The sequence below is a fragment of the Bos indicus genome, chromosome 21 (assembly GCF_029378745.1).
Source record: "Bos indicus isolate NIAB-ARS_2022 breed Sahiwal x Tharparkar chromosome 21, NIAB-ARS_B.indTharparkar_mat_pri_1.0, whole genome shotgun sequence".
Taxonomy (NCBI): Eukaryota; Metazoa; Chordata; class Mammalia; order Artiodactyla; family Bovidae; genus Bos; species Bos indicus.
Window position 1 is genome coordinate 67,845,410 of NC_091780.1, and position 23,248 is coordinate 67,868,657.

Consider the following 23,248-nt stretch of genomic DNA (forward strand, 5'->3'; position numbering starts at 1 on the left):
GGGTGATGTAGCGGTTATGGGGTGGGGCAGTCCCGATGTGGCCACGGGCGGTACTCACTGGGGGGTGGGGACCGTGGCGGGGGACAGGCACGTGCACAGAGCAGGGAGGGGCAGCACCGGAAGGGAAACAGCCGAGGACCTGGGAAGGGCTCAGGTTTTAGGGAAAGAAAGAGCTCAAGGCAGGGTTGGCCGGGAGTGGGGATTCAAGAAGCCCCCTTGAAGTGGCAGGCTGGCAACGAGGGGGCCTTGGTTGGGGCTGGGCGTTGGGGTTCACTCACTCCACTCACTGTAAAGGGGGGAGCACTAGGGACTCTGAAGAGGCAGTTTGCTGGGATCTGTGACTGGGAAAGAACTCTCTGGCTGCTGTAGGGAGAGCGGGGATGCCACAGGGAGGCCAGAGAGCCCTTGAGGAGTGCCAGGGTGCCCAGGAGGAGGCCTGGTCTGTGAGGGCTGGGACAGGGAGGTGAGGCTGGCCCAGGGCAGGGAGGCAGGGGAAGCCTCATTCCCATCCCAACGGGGACCACGGGGCCTTCTTGCAGCCAGGGGAGTCCTGGGGAAAGCCTGGGGTTTCTGGTTTGAAAGATGTGCAGGAAGGGAGGGTGGTTCATTAGGCTGCCCAAATCTCCCGGGTCTTCCCTGGTGGGCCAGTGGTTAAGACTCAGAGCTTCCACTGCGGGGTCACGGGTTTGGTCCCTGGTTGGGGAACTAGGATCCCTCACGCCACATGGCATGGTCAAAAAATTAAAAATATTTAAAAAGAATAGACTGCCCAAACCCCTAGTGTGTGGGTGACGACAGTGTCTGGCAAGGCTGACAGTCACCAGGAGCCACCCCCACAACTACTCTGGAAGTGTGATTTCACAGCCCCTACGGAGGGCCACTCAGCAAGATCAGTGAAACCCACAGAGATTCCTGGGAACCATTCTGCTCCTATGAATGAATCTTATCAACTCTCTAACATCCATGAGAAAGGACAGGTAGCAGGACAGTCACTTGCATTGTCGTAGCAAAGCACTGGGAACCCCCCGAGTGTCCATCAGTAGACGCCAGGGAAATTATTGCCGTGGTGCAGACGGTGGCCTGTGGTGCTACGTGGCCCGTGGTGCGGGACCTGGCGCCTGTGTTCGGGGCCCGCGCTCCCGCCACACGCGCGCGACGCGGCTCCAGGAGGGGCCCCCAAGGCGCGAGGCGACGCCCGTGGGCTCTGGCCTGCCCGGGGGCTTCGGGGTTGGTGCGCTGAGAAGAGCATCAAGGCTGCCCCGCTCCCGCAGTGCTGGCGACTTCAACCTCACGACAGGGTGTTTTAAAGCCGGGCCTCCTCTGAGCTGGAAGTGGCCTTTGGGAAAGGCGGGCCCTGCTCCGACTTGACGGGAGAATGAGGCCCGGGCTGGGTGGGGGCTGCCGCAGTGGGGCCACCCAGCGCCCCATGAATTCGTGATGCACCCCCAACGGCCGCTTCAAACTCTACTGCCCACCATCCCCTCCTCGCAGATAGACGCCTTGGGGTGGCAGTTTGGTAGGAAGCGGCCTGCCGTTCCCTCTGGGCTGGTACTCAGATTGCGGGTTTATGCATGTGTCTGGGGAAGGTGGGTGAGGGTGAATATCTGCATCCAGAGAAACCCTTGGCATCGGAAGAGGAGGGGCAGCCTAGAACTCGTGGGGGATCAATGAGACTGTGGGGATGATCAGGCAAGGGCTGGGGAGCCAGGATGTAGGGTTCAGTTCAGTTCCGTCCAGTCGCTCAGTCGTGTCTGACTCTTTGCAACCCCATGGATTGCAGCATGCCAGGCTTCCCTGTTCATCACCATCTCTTGGAGCTTACTCAAACTCATGTCCATCGAGTCGGTGATGCCATCCAGCCATCTCATCCTCTGTCGTTCCCTTCTCCTGCCTTCAATCTTTCCCAGCATAGGGTCTTTTCCAATGGCATCGGAAGTTCAGTTCAGTTCAGTTCAGTCGCTCAGTCGTGTCCGACTCTTTGCGGCCCCATGAATTGCAGCACGCCAGGCCTCCCTGTCCATCACCAACTCCCGGAGTTCACCCAAACTTAGGGAATCCCTGAAATGGGAGGACGGGCGAGCGGGCAGCTTCAGGAGGAGCCGGGCCAGCCAGGCCGAGCAGACGAGGTTGAAGACGGCGCACTAAAGAAGCCTGTGAGGAAACCAACCTACGGACATAAAATAGCGGCTACCTTTGTTGGGAGGCATTGAGGGCCATGGGTAGCAGCGAGCCTTGTGGGCTTCTAGGAATGTTCTGTAATTTGACTTGGATGGTGGTTATGCAGGACTCCATATAAAGAACAGTCTTAAACTGTACACTTGAGTAGTGCACGTCACTGCTACCTTAATTTTTAAAAAGCAGGCATAAACAATCTTTGGTGTTAGAGGTCAGAGTAGTGGATACGTCAGGGGAAATATGTGCTGCAGGACTAGGAACATACTGTATCTTGATCCATATTGCTATATGGGTCTATACATACATAAAGTTTAATCAAGAAAAAGGAAAAAAAAATTTTTTTAGAAGTCACTTAGTCCTGTCCGACCCATTGTGACCCTATGGACTGTAGCCTACCAGGCTCCTCTGTCCGTGAAATTCTCCAGGCAGGAATACGGGAGCGGGCTGCCATTTCATTCTCCAGGGGATCTTCCTGACCCAGGGATCAAATCCAGGTCTCCCGTGCTGTGGGCAGACTCTTTACCGACTGAGCCACCAGGGTACAAAACAAAGCAATGACCATGCTCTTAAAGATTGTACTCTCGTGTGTGTTATGGAGCTTCCCCAGGTGGCTCAGTGGTCAGGAATCCACCCGCCAATGCAGGCGATGCGTATTCAATCCCTGGGCCAGGAAGACCTCCTGGAAGAGGGCACGGCAACCCACTCCAGTATTCTTGCCTGGAGAATCCCGGGGACAGAAAGGCCTGTCAGGCTACAGTCCACAGGGTCACAAAGAGTTGGACATGACTGAAGCAACTCATCACACAAACACATGTATTATACCTCAATTAAAAAAAAAAGGCCGAGCCAGCAAAAGGCCCAAAACCGAAGACGCCCCGCTGGTTTTGGGTGAAGACCAAACTCTTCACCTCACCTGGTTTTGTTTGTTTGTTGGAGTAGAGTTGGTTTAAAATGCCGTGTTAGTTTCTGCTGCACACCTTACATTTTAAGTGATCAAATGTCTGAATTTGTCTGGGACAGTCCCCATTTTTTAAGCTGACAGCCACCAGGGCCCCTGACCTGAGCTTGGGCTGGGCTCCCCACTGCTGCAGGAATCAAAGGTTGGCCTGATTGCCTCTGAGCAGGGCGGGCGGGGGCGGGGGGAGGACATCTGAAAGTGAAAGCAGGGCTCGTGGTGGGGTGGGGCTGGGGGTGGGGCGGGGGTCGGCCGGTGTGACCGCAGCTGGAAAGCCCCAGCCGTCGGTCAGTCCCCCTGGCTGCTCCAGAGGCCCCATCGCCCGGGTCCCGCTCTGAGGGCCCAGCCCCGCCGGCTTCTCCTGGTGGCCCCGCTCTGCCTGGGGCCCAGCGTCTACTCACCTGGCAGGTATGTCCACGCAGGCAGAGGAGGAGGGCCTCTGGGGTGTTGTGCGCAGGAGGCGGGGATTCAAGGGCTTAGGGAAAATTCCGGTTCTGCCGGTGGCCTTCCAGGCTAACGGCTTCAGCTTAGAGCCCAGACCAGAATGCCAGCTCAAGTCACAGTGAACACGCACACACACATAGAAGCAGACAGACAGACAGGGACATGGAGACACGCAGACAGAGGGACACGCACAGACACAGCCACTCAGAGACCCGCTGAGGCACACACCCCAGGGGACACCAGTCACAGAAGTGGCTGCACACCCAAGGGCGGATGCGCCTACATGAAACTGCTTATCTGTGTTCCTTGGGCACCTGCCATGGTTGGACGCTGGGTCAGGCCCACTCCCTGCCCTGGGGGGCTCCTGGTCAAGGGGAAGATGCCCCCGACCCTGGAAGTGCCCCTCCGTCATGGGAGGAGGCATGCGCAGGTCAGAAACCAGGCACGGAGCAGGAGGTCCTGACTGTGGTCTGGGGCTCAGGGAGTCGGGGAAGGCTTCTTGCCAGAGGAGCCACCTGAGCTGAGCCGTGAAGCAGCCACGAGCAGCTGGAGAAGGTGAGGGTGAGGTCACTGTTGGCAGAGAGGATAGTGTGTACAAAGGTGCGGAGGACACGTGAGTGTATCCGAGTGAGCAGAGTGGGTGAGAGAGTAGAAGAAACTGGAGGGGCCAGGTACGGCCTTGAATGCCGAGCTAAGGAGGAACGTGTGCTTCTCCTGAAGGGGAAGGCAGCGTCGGGGGGAACAAGGGTTCTATCTGGTTGCTGCATTAAGGGAAGCCTCTTTAAAGTTGGTATTTATCTGTTTTTGGCTATGCTGGGTTGTCACTGCTGCAGGGCTTCTCTGTTTCTAGCCAGTGGGGGCTGCGCTCCGCTGTGGAGGGCAGGCCTCTCTCATCTCAGTGGAGCACAGGTTCTAGGCACGCGGGCTTCAGTACCTGCCGTTCGGGGCTCTGGAGCACAGGCTCAATAGTTGGGGTGCAAGGGCTCAGTTGCCCCGCAGCATATGGGATCTTGCCGGATCAGGGATCGAAGCCATCTCTCTTGCGTTGGCAGGTGGATTCTCTCCCACTGAGCTACGAGGAAAGCCTCAAGAAGGGAAGGCTTTTACATGCCCTTTTGTTGTTGTTCAGTCACTCAGTCGTGTCCGACTCTGCCACCCCATGGACCGCAGCACGCCAGGCCTCCCTGTCCTTCACCATCCCCCGGGTTTGCTCAGACTTATGTCCATTGAGTTGGTGATGCCATCCAACTGTCTCATCCTCTGTCGTCCCCTTCTCCTCCTGCCTTCAATCTTTCCCAGCACCAGGGTCTTTTCTAATGAGTCGACTCTTTGCATCAGGTGGCCAAAGTACTAGAGCTTCACCTTCAGCATCAGTCCTTCCAAAAATTATTCAGGATTGACTGGTTTTGATCTCCTAGAGTCCAAGGGACTCAAGAGTCTTCTCCAACACCACAGTTCAAAAGCATCGATTCTTCGGCACTCAGCCTTTTTTGTGGTCCAACTCTCAAATCCATACATGACTACTGGAAAAGTCATAGCTTTGAGTATACAGACAATTGTCAGCAAAGTAATGTCTCTGCTTTTTAATATGCTGTCTAGGTTTGTCATAGCTTTTCTTCCAAGGACCAAGCGTTTTTTAATTACATGGCTACAGTCACCATCTGCAGTGATTTTGAAGCCCAAGAAAATAGTCTGTTGCTGTTTCCATTCTCCCCATCTATTTGCCATGAAGTGATAGAACTGGATGGCATGATCTTCATTTTTTGAATGCTGAATTTTAAGCCAGTTTTTTCACTCTGTTTCACCTTCGTCAAGAGACTCTCTAGTTCTTCTTCACTTTCTGCCATAAGGGTGGTATCATCTGCTTAGCTGAGTTTATTGATATTTCTTCCAACAATCTTGATTCCAGTTGTGCTTCCCCCAGCATTTCACACGATGGACTCTGCTTAGACATTAAATAAGCAGGTTGACAATATACAGCCTTGACGTACTCCTTTCCCAATTTTGAACCAGTCCATTGTTCCATGTCCGGTTAAGAACTTTTTGAAAATAGGCTTTTCTGGAGTTTCAGAAAGCTATTTCTAAGCAGGTAATCATAGCACCTCCAAATAATGACATTCTTATCAGGTCCTTCCCAATATTTATACCTCTTATTCATTTTTCTTGCCTTATTGACTTAACTAGTTCTTCTAGGCAAATGTTGAATGTCCTCAGAACACACATGCTTGTCTTCTTCCTTATTTCAGAAGAATCTTACGCGGCAGAGAAGGGCTTTAAGGGAGGTTTATATTCTGGCAAGACCCCCGACCCCTCTAAGGAGATGGAATCCAGGGGGTCTAGGAAGGAGTACAGTTAGGACCTGTGACCAGGTGATGGGGGAGGTACGAGGGAGACGCCGTCCTCTGCCCCAGCTGGCTACTTTGGAGCTTTGAAGGATGGGGTGCTGGCCCAGGCCCTGGGGAGGTGGCAAGATTGGGACTGCGATGGGATACCTGGGAGGGGCCGCTATAGGAGGGCAGGCCTGGGAAAAGCGGGGGGAAGCTGGGGTGGAGATACCCAGTGCTGAGGGGAGCCCAGACCTGACTTGGTCACAGACAGGGTGGCCTCAGGTGGGAGCTTCCGGTAAGCATAGCCTCTGGGTGGTGCTCCCAACCCTGCTCCTGGCCCTGCAGTGGGCGCGATGCCCTGACCTGGAGAACATGGGCCTCAGGGCACAGCCCAGGCCTGCGTCTCCTGGCTCCTGAGGCTCAGCTGAGGCCAAGGTGCAGGGGCCAGGGCCTCTTAACACTCAGGGCAACAGAACACAGAGAAAGAGGGCCAGGAAAAGGCCCCATGGGGAGGCAGGCCCGGGGCAGGGGCCACGGCAGAGTCAGCAGGGAGTCTGCAGCCCAGAAGACACCAGCCTGATGCCCGAGAGGGCCCGCACAGGCAGGGGTGACCCTCACACTGAAGGCTCACTGCCCCCGCAGGCTGCCTTCGGGGAGATGGAGGGGTGGATGGACAGAGGTCCCCAGGCCAGTGAGGAGGCCCCATCACCAGGGGGCCAGTCCGGGGGCCTGATGAGCAGGCAGGTGGTACAGAACAGCCCAAGGACTGCTCGGAGGTGGAGACAACTGCACCCCAGCTTCTGAAATCCAGAGGGAGAGGCTGGGAGGAGGAGCTGCCTGAGCAGAAGCTGGGAGGCTGGCTGGGTGCAGGCCCAGGAGGCCTGGGAGTGAGGCTGGAAGAAGTACAGACCATGATGGGGGGCGAGGGGGCTTCAAATGCCAGGCTGTGAGGAGCCACGGAAGGGTTTAAAGCAGGAGAGTGACCTGATTGACTTGTGCCTCGTGAAGGTCAAGAATGACTTGGGAAGCTGCTGAAGGAGGATTCAGGGAGCAGGGGGCAGAGGAACACCAGGGGGCCCTCGATGGGCTTTGGGACGAGGTGGTCAGGCAGGGTGGCTGGGTTTCAAGTCTTTGCCTCTGTTACCTCCCGTGAGACCCAGCCGGCAGCTGCCCCTCTTCCCCCAGAATTTTCCCCTCAGCTTCCTGGGAGAACTCAAGTCTGATGCCACTCCTGGCATCTGGCAGCCTGCCCACCTTCGGACCCTCTGCCAGGAGAAAGGGTTCCCTGGGCAGCAATGCTGGGCTGCTGGTACTGGGAGACAGGGTTCAGCCTCTGCTCCCAGGTTCCTAGCCAGACCCAGGCTGGTCCTGACTCCCAACCCCTGAGCTGTGTGGCTTAAGGCAAGACCCTGCCCCTCTCTGAGCCTGTTTCCTTATCTATGAAGTGGGGTGAATGACACCCTGTCACTTTGTTGTCATGGGGATCTGACACGTGCCAGGCATTGGACCGAGCATACAGTAGGTGCTTACTAAGTGTGAGCTCTTGCCAACCAAGGTAATCTGGCTTGTCCTGCCCCCACACTCCCTGGAGACATAGCCCTGAGTGGGGCAGGATGGCGGTACGGTGGGGGGTGGGGAAAGGAGGGGACAGACAGCTGCTGGCACGATGCTCCCTGCTGTGTCGGGGCTGATCTGAGGGCACGGTCCCTGAGTCCTGGCATCTGGGAGAACCAGGACCTGTGGCCGGGGCGGGGCTGATAAGGCCCGCATGGAGCACCTGGGCCGGCCCCTCCCTCCGGGCAGCCTCCTTCCAGCTGCTCAGCCGCCTCTGGGAGAGGAAGGTAGGCCTCAGTGACCCCCTGCATGTCTGTCCCCTGGACGGACATCTTGCTGACAGGTGCGGGGAGAGGGGTGGGTTAGGGGCTGGGCCCTGCCCGTCCTGGTGTCAATCACCCCAGGCACACCGAGGCCTGGGGAGAGGCTGCTCCGGCCCAATATCACCCAAGGGTCAGGTGCTGGCTCCAGCCTAGCCTTTGTCCCCGTGGTGAGGGGTGGCCTGGGGATGGGGGGTGGCTCAGTCTCTGGTTGGTCAGTGATTTCAGCAGGTCCTGCCCTCTTTTGGGCCCTAGTTCCTTGGGCTGAAGTGAGAACTTGCTGGCCCCCACCACCTTCAACTTGTCTTTACACAGTGGGAGCGAGGTCCCAGCAGGCCAAGAAGTTTCTCTAATTTTTCCCCATCAGCCAGGCGGGGCTAAAAGTGGGTGGGGAGTGAGCGGAGCCTGGGGCAGCCTGGGGGTGGTGAGGGCCCTGCGCCCAGGTCCCCAAGCCCTGGAGACCCCCTCCCGGTCCTCTACGGAGCCGGGGTGGGGGTGGCAGTGGGGAAGAGAGTTGGGAACCTCCAGCCCCTGGTTAAATATAGAACCAAGGAGAAGGAAATGGCAACCCACTCCAGTGTTCTTGCCTGGAGAATCCCAGGGACAGGGGAGCCTTGTGGGCTGCCGTCTCTGGGGTCCCACAGAGTCAGACAGGACTGAAGCCACTGAGCAGCAGCAGCAGCAGCAGCAAGGCCCCTCCTACGGCCTTCCCTGCGGGGTGCAAGGCCTCGATAAGCCCCCGGTGGCCTGGGCCAGCCCCCTCCAGCCTGACCCCACCCCCGTCCAGTGCTGGGACATCCAGGTAAAGGGGTGGACGTCCTCCTCGGGGGCCGTTGAACTCCGCTTTGAGCAGAAGCGCCAGTACTGGGAGTACTCCGTGCGGCGGAGCGCGGAGGAGCGCGTGCGGCAGGCGAGCGCGGGGGAGGCGCCGGGGGCGGACGGCGCTGCCCTGGACTTAGCCCGGCTCCTGGCCGAGCTCGGAGCTTTGGTTCGCCGCGACCTGCAGAAGGTGCAGCGGGAGGTGCACCCCGCTTACGCGGCCGCCGGCTTCCCGGCGTGGGAGGCCTACCTGCGTGCCTTCCACGGCGCGGTGGCCGGGCGCCTCCAGGAGCTCGCGCACGACGCCCGCGGCTGCAAGCAGCTCTACGTGCTGCTGGACTGGGTCGCCAACGTCTACAGCAGGTGAAGCCCGGGCCGGAGGCCGCGGGGTGGGGCGAGGGCAAGGAGGGGCTGGCACTGCCCGCGCGCGAAGCCTTCAGGAACCTGCTCTGAAGGGCACAGGGCACCTTTTCCTCCCCGGGAGAGTGCTGGCTGTTAGGCACCCAAGATCCGATCCGGGAGCCCTTTGACATTCTCTCTTCCCCATCCCAGACCCTGGTGCTCTCCCTCTCGGGTTCGGAAGCTGGAAAGCGCTCCGGGCGGGGTTGCTTCCGAGGCGGTGAGCCCAGTGAGTCCCCCCTAGTCCACGTGGGGCCTTTGAGTGAACTGGCCAAGGGCGCCCCCTCCAGGCTGGACACAACCAGGGGCTCACCGCGCTCCTTGAGGGCTGGCTTTCACCCCCACTCTTGCTTTGGATGGACACCTCGGTTCAGGGCTGTGCAGAACGTGATGGGGTGGGTCGCCCGTGCCCCTGAGCGCTCCCCAGCTCCCCAGGCAGACGGGCAATTGGAGGGGGCGCCAAAGTGCTGGGCTCCTTACTATTCTGTGTGGCTGCAGACAGGCACCCGCCCCGGTGTGGGCTGGATCCTAGCTGGATCCTGAACTGCAAGGTCCTGGGGGCGTTTAGAGCTCAATCTTGGGTGAACCCGAGCGTGAGGGTGGAGGTCACTCCCGAAGCAAGCTGGTGGAGGTCCATCCGGACTGCCATCTTTATGCTTTCGGGGCAGCTCCGCTGACTGCTTAGCCAGGAAATCCTGAGGTGGGAAGTTGGGCGGAGGGGCGTTTGGCACGGAATCCTGGAGGGCGGGGTGGCGGGCCAGGCGTGTGAATGGAATCCCAGATTCTGGGCCTCACAGCGATGGCGTTAGGCTTTGAGCCAAGGCAGAGGGCAGTGGGGGCAGCCGCGGCCGCATCAGAGTCCCGCCCCGACTTTCAGGCCCCGCCCTGCCTTCCAGTCCTGATTTCCTGGGCTCCCAGGACCAGGCTCTGCCCTCGGAGCCGCTGCCCCCGCTCCTGGCACCGGACGTGTGGGCCCGACTGGAGGACGACTACACCAGCTTCCTGGAGGTGAGACCGGGGCCGGGCCGGAGGGGGCGGGGTCCAGGTAGAGGGTGGTCAATGCCAGCGGGCTAGGGAGGCGCAGTGCCCAGGGCCCGAGCCTCTCTGCGCCCTGCGGCCTCGGGCGTGGGCCTGTGTCCCGGCAGGGGTGCTCTTGTCTCCAAGGGCGCGCCCTAGGTCTTGGAGGTGGGGGGGCCTCCCTCCTGGGAGGGTCTCACTCACCGTGGCCCCTTCCCTGGCCCTCACAGACCAAGATCGCAAGCTGCTTCGATGGCATCCTGCAGCTGCAGCTGAGTCCTGGGCGGCTGCGGATGCCCCCGACGTGCTGCGGGGCCTCTACCACACGTCGCTGTCCTTCGACGTCTGCATGGTGCGCTGGAGGGAAGGACGTGTGTTTGGGCCTCGGGCAGTGGAGACTCTCTTAAAAGTCACAGTCACAACCGCCTCTCCCAATCGGACAGGAGCCTGAGGCCCCACGTAGGTGCGCAGTCAGAGGTCCTCGGGTCTCATAGCCAAGCTGGGAGAGCAAGGCCACAGCTCCCAGCTTAGCGCGGGGGCGGGGGGGGGGGGGGGGCGGTCCACGTGAGTGTGCAGAGCTGGGAGGGCTGACCCCCTGGAAATCGGGGCCCCTGGAAGTCGGAGCCAAGACTGGGAGGCAGATCGGGGAGGGTCGAGGTCGGTGCTGGGAACATTGGGACCGAGGGCTCAGACGTGCTCGCTCGCAGCTCGTGGTGGAGCACGTGAAGGCGGCCGGCGACATCTCCGCAGAGCTGGAGGCCACCATGTTGGGGATCTGCGCCCGGGCGCTGGGGCTCTTCCTGCAAAAGTGCGGGCAAATCCTGGGCCGGGATGTGGTGGGCGGGGTGGCCAGGGTGTGGACTGTTTGTCCCTGGGGAGGACCCACCTATCCCGTTTCCTGGGAATCCGAGATTCCAGACAACTGGGAGGGAGAAGCCTGGAGGGCAGACTCGGGGTCTTAGCAGCCAGGAAGAGTCTCCAAGGCCCCTGCGTACCCCGCCCCCCAGGTACGAAAAGGCTTTTCTGAAATCGGGGGCGGTGAGCGAGCCTAACCTGTGCGCCAGCATCAATGCCTGCCAGGAGCTCAGGTGGGTTTGTCTCGCGGTGCCCAGCGCGACCGGCAGGGGGCGAGAGAGCCCTGGGAACCGCGACGCAGATACCCCCCCATGCGGCCCCTTGGTGGCCTTGCCCAGAGGCCTCCCAGAAAGGACCCCTTCTCCGTGCTCGTCCCTGCCCCTGTCCCCTCCGTGGGGTCCTCCCTTGGCCCCGCAGAGCTGAGGCCCTGGAAGGGACGCGGGGAGCTTCAGGGCTGAGCAGAGGCCAAGGTTCCAGCCACCCTTGCCCAGCTCATCCTTGCCACCCAGGGCTCCATGCTCTCCTCCCTTCATCCCGCTCAGCCTTCTTCCTTTTAGGGACCCTCTCTCTTCTTGGAAGCCCTCCCTGACACTCCCCCTCGGCCCCCGATCCCCAGGGCTTTGCTGGTGCCAGGGCCTGGGTTCCTCTGCCTCAGGGGGCAGTGGCCCTCCGCTGTGGGCTGCCAGAGCCTTCAGCCCAGGCTAAGCCGTAGTGTCCCCCAGCTGAAGATGCATCAGCTACTGCTGATGGTGTGATGTCCCCACGGCCAGACGGGACTGCAGTGTGGGGGCTCAGAGAGGCATCGCCGCTGGTCCTCGGTCACGCAGGCAGTACTTGCTGCACCTGGGAACCCAAAGCACGACCGTGATAAGGCGCTGGATCTCTAACACTCTTGTCCCTAGACTGTGCCAGGCTGGCCCTGGGCACAGGGGACTCTGGTGTAGGCCATCTCTGGTCAAGCCCCTGGTAGAAATTTAGCCTGTCTTTCTGGAGAAGGAAATGGCAACCCACTCGAGTACTCTTGCCAGGAAAATCCCATGGATGGAGGAGCCTGGCAAGCTACAGTCCTTGGGGTCACCAAGAGTTGGACTCGACTGAGAGATTTCACTTTCTGTGTCCCTGGGCTGCAAACTGGGAGAGCCTAGCCCTGCCTCCTCAATGATGAAATGGGGACATTGTGATATTTGGAGAGGCAGTTATGAGGCTCAAAGGGCTTCCCTGGGAGCTCAAAGGATAAGGAATCCACCTGCAATGTAGGAGACCTGGGTTCAATCCCCGGGTCAGGAAGATCCTCTGGAGAAGCGAATGGAAACCCACTCCAATATTCTGGCCTGGAGTATCCCGTGGACAGAGGAGCCTGGCGGGCTACAGTCACGGGGTCACAAAGAGTCGGACACGACTGAGCAACTCTCACAGCGTCTGAGGAGGGCCTCTGGGCCAGGAAGGGCTGTGCTGCACTGTTCTGTCACCAGGAGGGATGGAGGTCTGGCTCAGCCCTGCCAAAGGAGGCCCTGCCACGCGGTGGGACCTGGAACACTCCCCTGTCCCACCCGCCTGTGCTCGGCTCCCGGGCACAGTGCTGCCCTGTCACGTGACCGCTCCCAGGGCTTCTCCACTGTGCCGCCCCAGGGGGCTGCCCTTCACACTATAGTCTGAGTGATTGGAGCTGGGGTGGCACCCAGCCTTCACGGCTGTATGCCAGGCCGTGACCCCTTGCCCACTTTGCCCCCTCCTGGCCCCTCCCTCTCCCCAGGACTCACCTTCTGGCCAAGTTCCCGGAAAGCTTTGGAGAGCTGGAGAAGGCCCTGGGGGCTGCCGCCCGTGCCTTTCAGAAGCGGCTGCTCCAGGGCTTGCAGGGCGCTGTCCAGGTGAGGGGGCGGGCCCTTTCTCCCCACTTTCCTTTCCCAGCAGGTGCGCCCTGTGTCCTGAGCCTGGGACCCAAGTCACAGCAGTCATTTACCATAGGGGCGTGTTGGGGTGTTTTGGGCACAGGCAGGGAACCCAGACATGTTCCCAGCTGAGCAAGAACAGTTGGTAAACAATTACCTTCGTCCTTCACTCTCCATGGGCTTCTCTGGTGACTGAGATGGTAAAGAATCTACCTATAATTGCAGGACACCCAGGTTCCATCCCTGGGTGAGGAAGATCCCCTGGAGAAGGGAATGGCAACCCACTCTAGTATACTTGCCTGGAGAGTCCTGAGAGAGTCATTTCCTAGGCAGGTTGATAGGGAGTCTAGAGGTCCCCAAGGAGAGAGGGGTCTGGAATTCTCAAGGAGGAAGAAAGGACAAACTTTTTCTTTCTCCACATTCCTTAGGATTATATAAGAATAATGTATGCTGCCTAAGGACAGTCTTTGGATTAAACCTTCTGTTATCTTAAAATGTTAATTATGGGAGTAGACCTGGTCTTTACAAGGATGTATCCTGCCTGAGGACAGTGTTATCTTAAAATGTAGATTATGGGAGTAGATCTGATGAAGTCTTTACAACCTCCAGACATTCTTTGGATTATATAATTTCATTGTTAACACTAGCAAGCGGGTACTCTTTCTGCCCCCTTCTGATGCCTATGTCAGAAGCTTTCTCTGTCTCCTTTATACTTTAATAAAACTTCATTACACAAAAGCTCTGAGCAATCAAGCCTGGTCTCTGGCCCCAGATTGAATTCTTCTCCTCCAGGGGCCAAGAATCCCGGTGTCTTCGCGTGATTCAACAAAAACCTTTCATCTTGGGGGCTCGTCCGGGAGTCTTCAGGACAAGGTAAGGATGCTTGGAGCTTTAGTTCTTTGTTCTCTTAGTGAACACATTTTCTGCTGTGCTTTAGTAACTCTATGGTGTGCTTGTGTGAATGAATGGCATGCCCTGCGTGAAGCAAGTAAGGAGCCCTGTTCTGCGGTTCCACGGTGATCTCATACGACTTATGGCAGAAACCTGTCGGGGCGTTACACCGACCCGCCAATGCCAAGAGGCACCCAGTGTCTCCTTCGGGAACTGACCAGAAATGGGCAAAGCATGTGGACCGAACTCTCCTTTCTCGGTCAAACTTTTCGGTCTCTTTGACCATTTCATAACTCCTTGGGAATTAGAAGTACTAACCTAATCTATCGGATCATAGACTCATCTATACTGTTATTGTGTAGTGCGGCTTAGGTCCCAAACTTGGATTGGTATTCAAGAAAGCATCTAGCCTTGCTAGGAATCGAAAGTTCGGAAGCTAGATGGAGCTCTAGCTTGACTGCGATGGGTTTTTTCCCTTTGGTAACATCGGCTCTTAGTGGATCAGAGGAGGCTGTTATACTGGTGTGGTGATGCTTGGAAAGAACATCTCAGTTTTGTGTTCGTGTCGGTCTTATTGTGGTCAGGAAATACTCAGGGTCGTGCACAGGCACTCAGGTGACGAATGTTTCCCCTAGTAGTCTTAGCTTGGGAGGCATTCCGGAAGGTTACTCTGATTCACTCCAGGTGACATCAGAGGCAAGCAAGGTTAAAGGTGAAGAGCTGGACGTCAAGTAGGGATGCTATCAAGTCTACCCCTGGTACATCCCCACCCACCTCGGTGGTAGAACCGGGAGGAGAAGAAGAGTCCGACCAGGAAGGAGAAGCTTTTGGTGTAACATCTGTCTACACCCCCATCTAGAGCATGGAGGGATGCCTCCGGTAGAAAAAATGGCTCTGGTCGCTTTTTTTCTCTCTTACAGATGGGAGCTAACAATTCCAGCCTCACTCCTTTGAACTGTATCCTGAAAAACTGGGATAGATTTGATCCCCAGGGCTTAAAGAAGACACACCTGGTCTTCCTATGTGATACTGCATGGCCACGGTATCCATTGGAGGACGGCGAACGGTGGCCAGTTGGAGGGTCTCTTAAGTATAATACTGTTCTGCAATTAGACCGGTTCTGTAAGGAACAAGGAAAATGGGTAGAAGTAGCATATGTGTTGCCCTTTTTCTCTCTGCGAAATATGCCAGACTTATGTCCTAAGGGTATAGATTTGGGGGTGAAACCTTCAGCTCCCTCCTGTCCTCTTACTTTGCCCCCGTACCTGGGACTCCAAACTGGGATTCAAACTGCCCACATGGAGGTCCAAACAACTCCTGTCTCAGTACGACCTCAGACTACTCTGGTTTCAGTAGAAACTCAGACCATCGAAGTAAGAGATGAGATGGAGGACAGGAGACAAAGAGAAGAGGAAAAACAGGTTTCTCCAATCTATCCCTGGGATCATATGCACAGAGCAGCCAGAGAGACTGAGGAACAGCCACACAAGCTGTTGCCTCTTTATGAAACACCCACCGGGAGAAATAATCAGTCTATGACAGTTAATAAGCCTTTCTTTTATCAAGAAATACAAAGAATCAAGGAGGATCTGGGAGACTATTTAGAGGAACCAGAAAAATATATTAGAGCTTTTAAAGGTATTACTCTGCTTTATGACTTCACTTGGAAGGACGTGATGTATATCTTGGGACAAAGGCTGACTCCCGAGTCAAAGACTCGAGTTTTGGGAAAAGCGGTTGCTTATGGAGATGAATGGCTTGGTAATGAATCAGTAGGGAAGAGGGAGAACGAGATAGCGGCCCTCCCCACTGGGAATCAGGCGGTCCCAACTACAGAACCAGACTGGGACTACAACACAGCTAAAGGAAGATGGGATCAGAGTCGTTTTGTTAGATGTATTCTTGAGGGGCGGGCGCGTTCTAAGCCTTTAAACTATGACAAATTGGCAGACATAGAACAGGAGGAGAAAGAAGCTCCTGGTAAATTCCTAGATAGACTGAGAGAAGGCCTTCACAGATTCACTGAGATTGATCCTGAAAGTGAAGAGGGAAAAGTGATCTTAAAGGATAGATTTCTCACTCAGTCGGCTCCAGATATCCACGGTAAACTATTAAAATGGGTGTATGGACCAAATCAGTCTTTAGATACTCTGTTACAACTGGCTCAGACAGTCTATTATGGTAGGAAATATGAGGAAAAGAAAGAAAGGCAAAAAAAGACAAAGGAAAAGGTGGAAGCCTTCGCCATGGCTACGAAAAACATTCTTAAACAGCCTGAGAAAAATGCCCAGAGGGGCCCAGGTGAAAAGGGATGGGATTGCCCTCAGGCATCTTAGCCGCCCCCGGCTCCATGTCTGGTCTGCAAAAGACCACACCGGAAAAGAGACTGCCCCCAGAGGCGTAGGTCTCCGGGGTCGGACTCTCAAGACACTCAGGACTGAAGGTGCCCGGGGGTCCCCACACAAGCTCCCATCCTAATTACACCTGAGGAACCCCGAGTATTAGTAATTGTGGGGGGCCAATCTGTCGATTTCCTTTTAGATACTGGGGCAATTTATTCTGTGCTTGCTGAAGCCCCTGGCCCACTTTCTTCCTGATCCGCTTCTGTAATGGGACTGTCTGGACGAGCCAAAAGGTATTATTTCAGTTATTCTTTATCTTGCAACTGGGATTCTGTGCTGTTTTCACACGAGTTTCTGATTGTGCCAGAATCTCCCTCACCCCTTTTGGGAAGGGATATACTGAGCAAGGTCCATGCCTCTGTTTTCATGAATATGGAGCCCTCCCTTTCCCTCCCTTTAGTTGAACAAAATGTAAATCCTAGAGTATGGGCTGATGGAAAATCTGTGGGTCGAGCACAAAATGCTATTCCGGTAGTTGTTAAGCTCAAAGACCCACACGTATTTCCACATAAGAAGACGTATCCACTGAAACCTGAAGTTAAGGAAGGGTTAAAACCCATCATCGAAAATTTAAAGGAGCAGGGACTATTAATTCCCTGTAACAGTCCTTGCAATACTCCTATTTTGGGTATAAAGAAATCGAATGGTAAATGGAGACTAGTTCAAGATTTACGAATAATAAATGAGGCTGTAGTTCCTTTACACCCCGTGGTGCCTAATCCTTATACTCTATTGTCTGAAATTCCTGAACGGGCCAAATATTTCTCAGGAATTGATTTAAAGATGCCTTCTATTCAGTGCCTTTGGCGGAAGAAAGTCCATTTCTATTTGCCTTTGAAGACCCTACACAGCCAGCTTCTCAGTTAACCTGGACAGTTTTGCCCCAGGGATTTTGTGACAGTCCTCACTTATTTGGACAAAGTTTGTCACGGGATCTGCAAAACTTTAGTAGCTCTGAAGCAGTGGTGTTACAATATGTAGATGATATTTTGCTCTGTGCTGAGACAGAGGAAGCTTGTTCGCGAGCCTCAGAAGATTTCTTAAACTTTCTGGCAGGCTGTGGTTACAAGGCATCAAGAGAAGAGGCTCAGCTTTGTCAACAATCGGTTAGATATCTGGGCCTAATCATATCAGAAGGGACTCAGAAAAGGCTCAGCTTTGTCAACAATCTGGGTTAGATTGTTAGATATCTGGGTTAGATTGTTAGATATCTGGTTAGATATCTGGGCCTAATCATATCAGAAGGGACTAGGGCCATAGGCCCTGAGAGAATTAAACCTATACTAAATCATCCCCTACCTATGACTTTAAGACAATTGAGAGGATTTTGGGGAATCACAGGTTACTGTCGAATTTGGATTCTGGGTTATGGGGAACTTGCCCGGCCTTTATATAAACTTATAGCTGAAACTCAGCAGGCCCAAACCGACAAACTGGTTTGGTCTCCAGAAACTCAAAAGGCTTTTAAGGTTCTTCAGACTGCTCTCCTGCAAGCTCCAGCTCTGAGCTTGCCCACAGGGTCAGAATTTAATTTGTTTGTCATTGAAAGAAAAGGTGTGGCTTAGGGAGTTTTGACACAACCCCAAGGGCCTCACCAGCAACCTATTGCTTATCTAAGCAGAGAATTAGATGTAGTTTCAAGTGGGTGGCCCCACTGCCTAAGAGTAATTGGGACAGTGGCTTTATTAGCACCTGAAGCTTTAAAAATAATTAATGGACGAAACCTTACTGTACTGACTTCTCATGATGTGAGTGGAATATTAAATTCTAAGGTTAATATTTGGATGACAGACAGTAGGCTTCTTAAGTATCAGTCATTGTTAGAAGGACCAGTAACTAAGCTTAAAGTTTGTGGAAATTTAAATCCTGCCACTTTCCTTCCTGAGAAGGAAAATGAAACACCTGATCACGATTGTTCTCAATTCCTAACTTTAAACTATGCAGCTCGGGAGGATCTAAAGAATACCCCATTAGACAATCCTGACATGGAAATATTTACAGATGGCAGTTCTCTTGTTCAAGATGGAAAGCGTAAAGCAGGTTATGCCGTGGTGACTGCTGAACAGGTTTTGGAAGCAAAATCTCTCCCCCAGGAAACCAGTGCTCAGTTAGCAGAGCTTGTGGCCCTGACCCGAGCTCTAGAGTTAAACAAAGGGCAGCAGATGGGCCTGATAATCTATGTGAGTCTACTTCTGACTCCAAATATCCTGAGTCTGTCATTGGATCCTCAAGACAATGTCTTCCTGTCCTGGGCTCACTCCTATGCTGCATTCCACAATGGGTCTAACTGCTGGGTCTGCGGAGCACTCCCCTCTTCATCAGTGGAAGGCTTCCTGTGGTGGACATCTCCACTTCAAGGAAAAGACTTTCTCCAAGTCTGTGAATACTTTTGACAACAATCACATGCGATGCCTCTTCTTCATCTGATGACATCTACCAACCCTAAACTGGACTGGTGCAACACTTTGCACTTTAACTATGGACATAATGTGACTTTTTATTTTGATTCTGAATGTTGTGTTTTTGCTGTTTGCTCCCTGCATCTGTAATTGTATAACTGGATTTGTTTCTAGCCGCATGAAAGCTTTTAAGTTACAAATGGTTGCTCAAACTCCTGCTACTGCTGTAGGTTCCTCCAGCTACTATTTGGGGCCCCTGGATCAGACATCCTCAATATGAGGATTAGGAGAATATGTTGCCTCACCAACTTAGGGACAACGCCCCTTGTCAGCTCGGAAGCAGTTATGGAATGAGAACGACGCCCCTTTTCTCTAGGCAACATAATTCTCCTAAAAGAAAAGGGGGGAATGAGAGAGTCATTTCTTAGGCAGGTTGATAGGGAATCTAGGGGTCCCCAATGAGAGAGGGGTCTGGAATTCTCAAGGAGGAAGAAAGGACAAACTTTTTTCTTTCTCCACATTCCTTAGGATTATATACCAATAATGTATCCTGCCTAAGGACAGTCTTTGGATTAAACCTTCTGTTATCTTAAAATGTTAATTATGGGAGTAGACCTGGTCTTTACAAGGATGTATCCTGCCTGAGGACAGTGTTATCTTAAAATGTAAATTATGGGAGTAGATCTGATGAGGTCTTTACAACCTCCAGACATTCTTTGGATTATATAACTTCATTGTTAACACTAGCAAGCCCCCTTCTGATGCCTATGTCAGAAGCTTTCTCTATCTCCTTTATACTTTAATAAAACTTTATTACAAAAAAGCTCTGAGCAATCAAGCCTCGTCTCTGGCCCCGGATTGAATTCTTCTCCAGGGGCCAAGAATCCCGGTGTCTTCGCGTGATTCAACAACAACCTTTCAATCCCATGGACGGAGGTACAGTCCACGCGGTCACAAAGAGTCAGACACGACTAAGTGACTAATGCTTTCAGTCTCCTCCTCTGAGAGACAAGCTCTGAGATCCAGGCAATGGCGCCTAATCCAGCCCTTCAAGGCGCCCCCAGGACTCCCGAGGCAAGGCCTGGCTAGAGGCTCAAACTCCAACCTTGCCCGCGGGGCCTCAGGGCCTGGAAGAGGCAGTCTCAGGGAAAGGCCTAGAGCCAGGAGAGGGGCTGTCCCCAAGATACCTTAGAGAAGGTGGTCAGCTCCCCAGACTTTCTTCCAGATGCCAGCTCGCCCTTTGGCTTGAACTGCCCCTGTCCAGAGCCATGCCCTGGGTGCCCAGGGGAGGGTCTAGTGGGTGCTGAGGTCACCCTCGGCAGATTGCCCACCACTCTGCCCCCAGCCGCTCTTCTGGGTCCTGTGCACCAAGGCCTGGCTGACCCAGGACCTGCTGCAGCCCCTCATGGACAAGGTGGTGGCCTTCTCGGGCCTCCTGGAGCACATGGCCCCACCCCTGGCCCAGGTATCCGGGGGCGGGGCGGGCGCTGGTGGGGGCGTGCCCAGGGCTCCTCCCTGTGACCCTGCTTCCCCCCTCAGGAGACTCTGCAGGAGGTGCACCGCTATGTTGTCCGCGAGTACCTGGAGCAGGCCCTGAGACCCCGCGAGCGGCTCCAGGGTGCGAACCGCGGGAGCGGCTCCCAGAAGATGGGCCTCGAAGCGCAGGCCATCGGCAGCACCTTCCAGGGCTCGGTAGGAGCATCGCCCGACTGCCCCGGGGCGCTGGCCTTCTTGGGGGTTCTCCAGCCCGCGGACCCTCCAGTAGCGCCCCCTCAGTCTGGTTTCATCTCGCCCCCTGTAAGAGGCCCCCGGTGGGCGGGCTTTGGCGAGTGGTTCGCCCCACTCTCCGCGTGCCGGGGCGGGCCAGGTGGGGAGGACACGTTGCATATATTTGCGTTGAGGAGGGATGAGGGTCGCAGCCGCGTCTGATGGGCGGGGACTGTTTCGGACCTCTCCTCCACCCCACCCCCAGCAGAGCGAGCTCAGGCATGTCCTCCCCACACAGACACCCCTCATCTGGGCCGCTGGTCCCCGACTCCCCGTCTGATGCCAGGCAGGCCTTCCCCGCGGGGCCTGGGCTCACCCACCTGAGCAGACACGGAAAGCCTACTCTGCGCCGTGTCGTGGGGAGGGAAGAGGAATCCTGAGCCGGGGCCATGTCCCCTTCCGCGGGGCCGGAGGCGGTCCTGGTGGGGCCGCGGTGGTGGCTGCAGGAGGGCTAAACCAGGCACTAACCGAGGGGCTGCAGGCGGGGGCGGGAAGGGGGCTGAGGCCGAGGGTGGCCCACCGCGCCCGCGTCTCCGCAGGGCTCCGAGGCCACGTGGCTGGGCCAGGCTATCCCGTGCGTGGCTGACATACTGGGCGAGACTTACAAAGACGACATCGGGCGGCACCTGGAGACGCTCATCAGAAGCTACCCCGACATCAGGTTCGTACCCCGGAGCTGGTTCTGGGGACGGGAGACAGGGAGCGGGCCTCTGGGCGGGGCTCGGACTAGCCCCGGCCTCCGTGCGCAGGTGCGGGCGGCGCGACCTGCGGGCCCCGGACCCTCAGGCTGTGGGGGCCCTGGTGGGATCGTCTCTGCCCTTCCCCGGTGTTCTAATCTCGCCGTCCTCATTCGCTCTTGTGGTCCCTGGAGTCTGAAGGGAGCCGGAGCCCTTCCTCCAGCGAGTCTTAGGGGAAGGCACAGGCCCCCAGCTCCGGGAGAAAGCCCTTTCTGGAAGCCCCGACACCTGCCAGGAGGAAGAAGGCTTTGATCCTAGGGTGTGTGTTTGAGGGGGTGCTGAGTCATCACGCACATGGAAATCCCAGCTGAATCTCTCCATGGCCTTGGAGATTCCAGGATGGGGAGGCTACAGAAAGCCCGGGCCTAGCCCCTTCCCGGTCTCCTGCCCCGCCCCGCCCCACCGGAGAATCCTCTGATCCCAGCCTGGCGTCTGTTTGGCCTTGATTCAGAGTAACTGCGCATAGGCGGAAGGTTCGCCTTTGGGCCCTCGGGGTTTCCCTGCGCAGGCTGGCCGGCAGTCCCTCGCTGCGGGAGACAGTGCTTCCAGCTCCTTGGGGTGCTCGGGGCGGGAGGGGCGGCACACTGGGCCAAGCCTCCCACCCCCACGTGCCTGTCTGCTTGCCGCTGGGCTGGGGCGGCTCTGACTCCCCTGCCTGTCCCCGCTCCGGCATTGCGGCATCGGCATCGCGGCCCCCTGCTGCCTCCTTCGGTGCACTAGGTTTCCGGAACCTCTGCCTGGGCCTCAGAGGCCGTTCCCATCAGGCTTGCTTCTTCCCGTCTCCGCCGGTCTTTGCACCCTTCAAGACCCAGGCACCCCCCCAGGAACGCTGGGTGCCCTAACGCTTCCAGTCCGAGCCCCGGGGTCCCCCTCGCCCTAGGGTCCAGGGTGTCACTGGAGCTGTCGAGTCTACAGCAGGGGCCCGTGTGTCTCTGCAGGCGGGACCACGTGCCTGCCATCCTGGCGCTGCGCCGACTGGGCCGCCGTCGGAACCAGCACTTCCTGCGCCACGCCCAGGCCCTGCTGAGGGCTGCGGCCAAGGCCGGCGGCTCCGGGGCCGCCGGGGGCCGCGTGCTCTTCGAGGAGATCGAGTTGTCCACCTCCATAGACGTGCTGGTTACCTGCATATAGTGCTGCTGGCCTGCGAGGGGGCGGACCCCGGTGGACGGAGGGCGGCCACCTTCCCCTTGCACCGAGCCCCAAGCTGGGGGACCCGGAAGGCAGCCTCAGCCCAACCCCAGGCCTGAAGCCCCCCGTGGTGGACCGTCCATCCTCCTCCTTCTGGTGGCCAGGAGGAGGTCATGCCAGGCATGCCAGCAAGCCTGAGAGGCATTCCAGGCATTTGGAGGAGGGTTTGGCGCAGAAGTTCCCTTTGGTACTGCCCACCCGGGAAGGCCTCCCTACCTAACTGTCTCGCACCACCCCAATGTGAAAATGAAGAACAGAGTATTTATTTTTAAAATAAACATGAATTAAAATGGTATCTCTCTAAGGGGGGGCGGGGCCAAGTTGACTTCAGACAGAAGGTCTGTGTCCCCACCCACCAGGGGCCGGCCAGAGGTTCTGTGGTGACTCCCTTTTCCTGCCCACTGTACCAACGGGGAGACTGAGGCAGGTCTGAACCGGGAAGGCCCACCGCTGTGGTTACAGAGCAAAAGAAACTTCAAACCCGGTTCCCCAGGGGACCTGGCCTCACGTGCCAAGTGAGCCTCGCCCCGCAGGGGTGGGCACTGCTCTGTCCTGTTCTAAGCAAGCCTGCACCCTGGCGACAAGGAAAGGCCAAAGCTTGTTCTACAGCTTGAGGTATTTGGGTTAGATGTGCGAGGGACTTCCCAGCAGTGAAAGTTGTGTGCTGCTGCAGGGCAAGTGTCAGCCTGGAGTGAGTGTGTGGAGGGGTGGACCCTGCAGGTCCTGGCTCTGGACGTGAGGCTGCAAGGAGCTTACTCCGGCCTGACCCCTGCAAACCTCTCTCTTCATCTTTCTCGAACACGTGGCTCTGAAATTTGGCTCCAGGTTGCAGGCAAAGCTGCTAGGAAACCCCGTTTGCGTTGGCAACCTGGGGCTTTCCAGGAAAGCAGAGCGCTGAGATGGGGATTGACAGGGAGGCGCTGAGGGAGGCCGCACCAGCTGCCTCTCCCCCACCCTCCCCCCTGCTGGGATCCTGGGGGGTCAGGAGCAAGTGCCAGGCACAGAAGGAGGAAGAGGAGAGGTTGGGGTTCCAGGCCCCGTGAACAGGGGTGGGGTGGAGGCAGGGCATGTGAGTGCTGACGCTGGCAACCAGCCCTAGTGTCAGTGGGG

General features: G+C 56.5%; 1 protein-coding gene across 1 annotated transcript; it reads left to right on the forward strand.

Moving 5' to 3' along the window:
• Positions 1–7,514: 7,514 nt before the first annotated feature.
• LOC139178329 (exocyst complex component 3-like protein 4) lies at positions 7,515–22,431 on the forward strand. The gene is given in 14 exon segments (XM_070775937.1): positions 7,515–7,525; positions 7,636–7,742; positions 7,860–7,908; positions 8,046–8,957; positions 9,890–10,001; positions 10,241–10,286; positions 10,289–10,362; positions 10,718–10,818; positions 11,018–11,098; positions 12,619–12,733; positions 19,792–19,911; positions 19,986–20,138; positions 20,753–20,874; positions 21,889–22,431. Coding segments are annotated over 14 exon segments (2,196 nt in total). The 3' UTR covers positions 22,082–22,431.
• Positions 22,432–23,248: the final 817 nt, after the last annotated feature.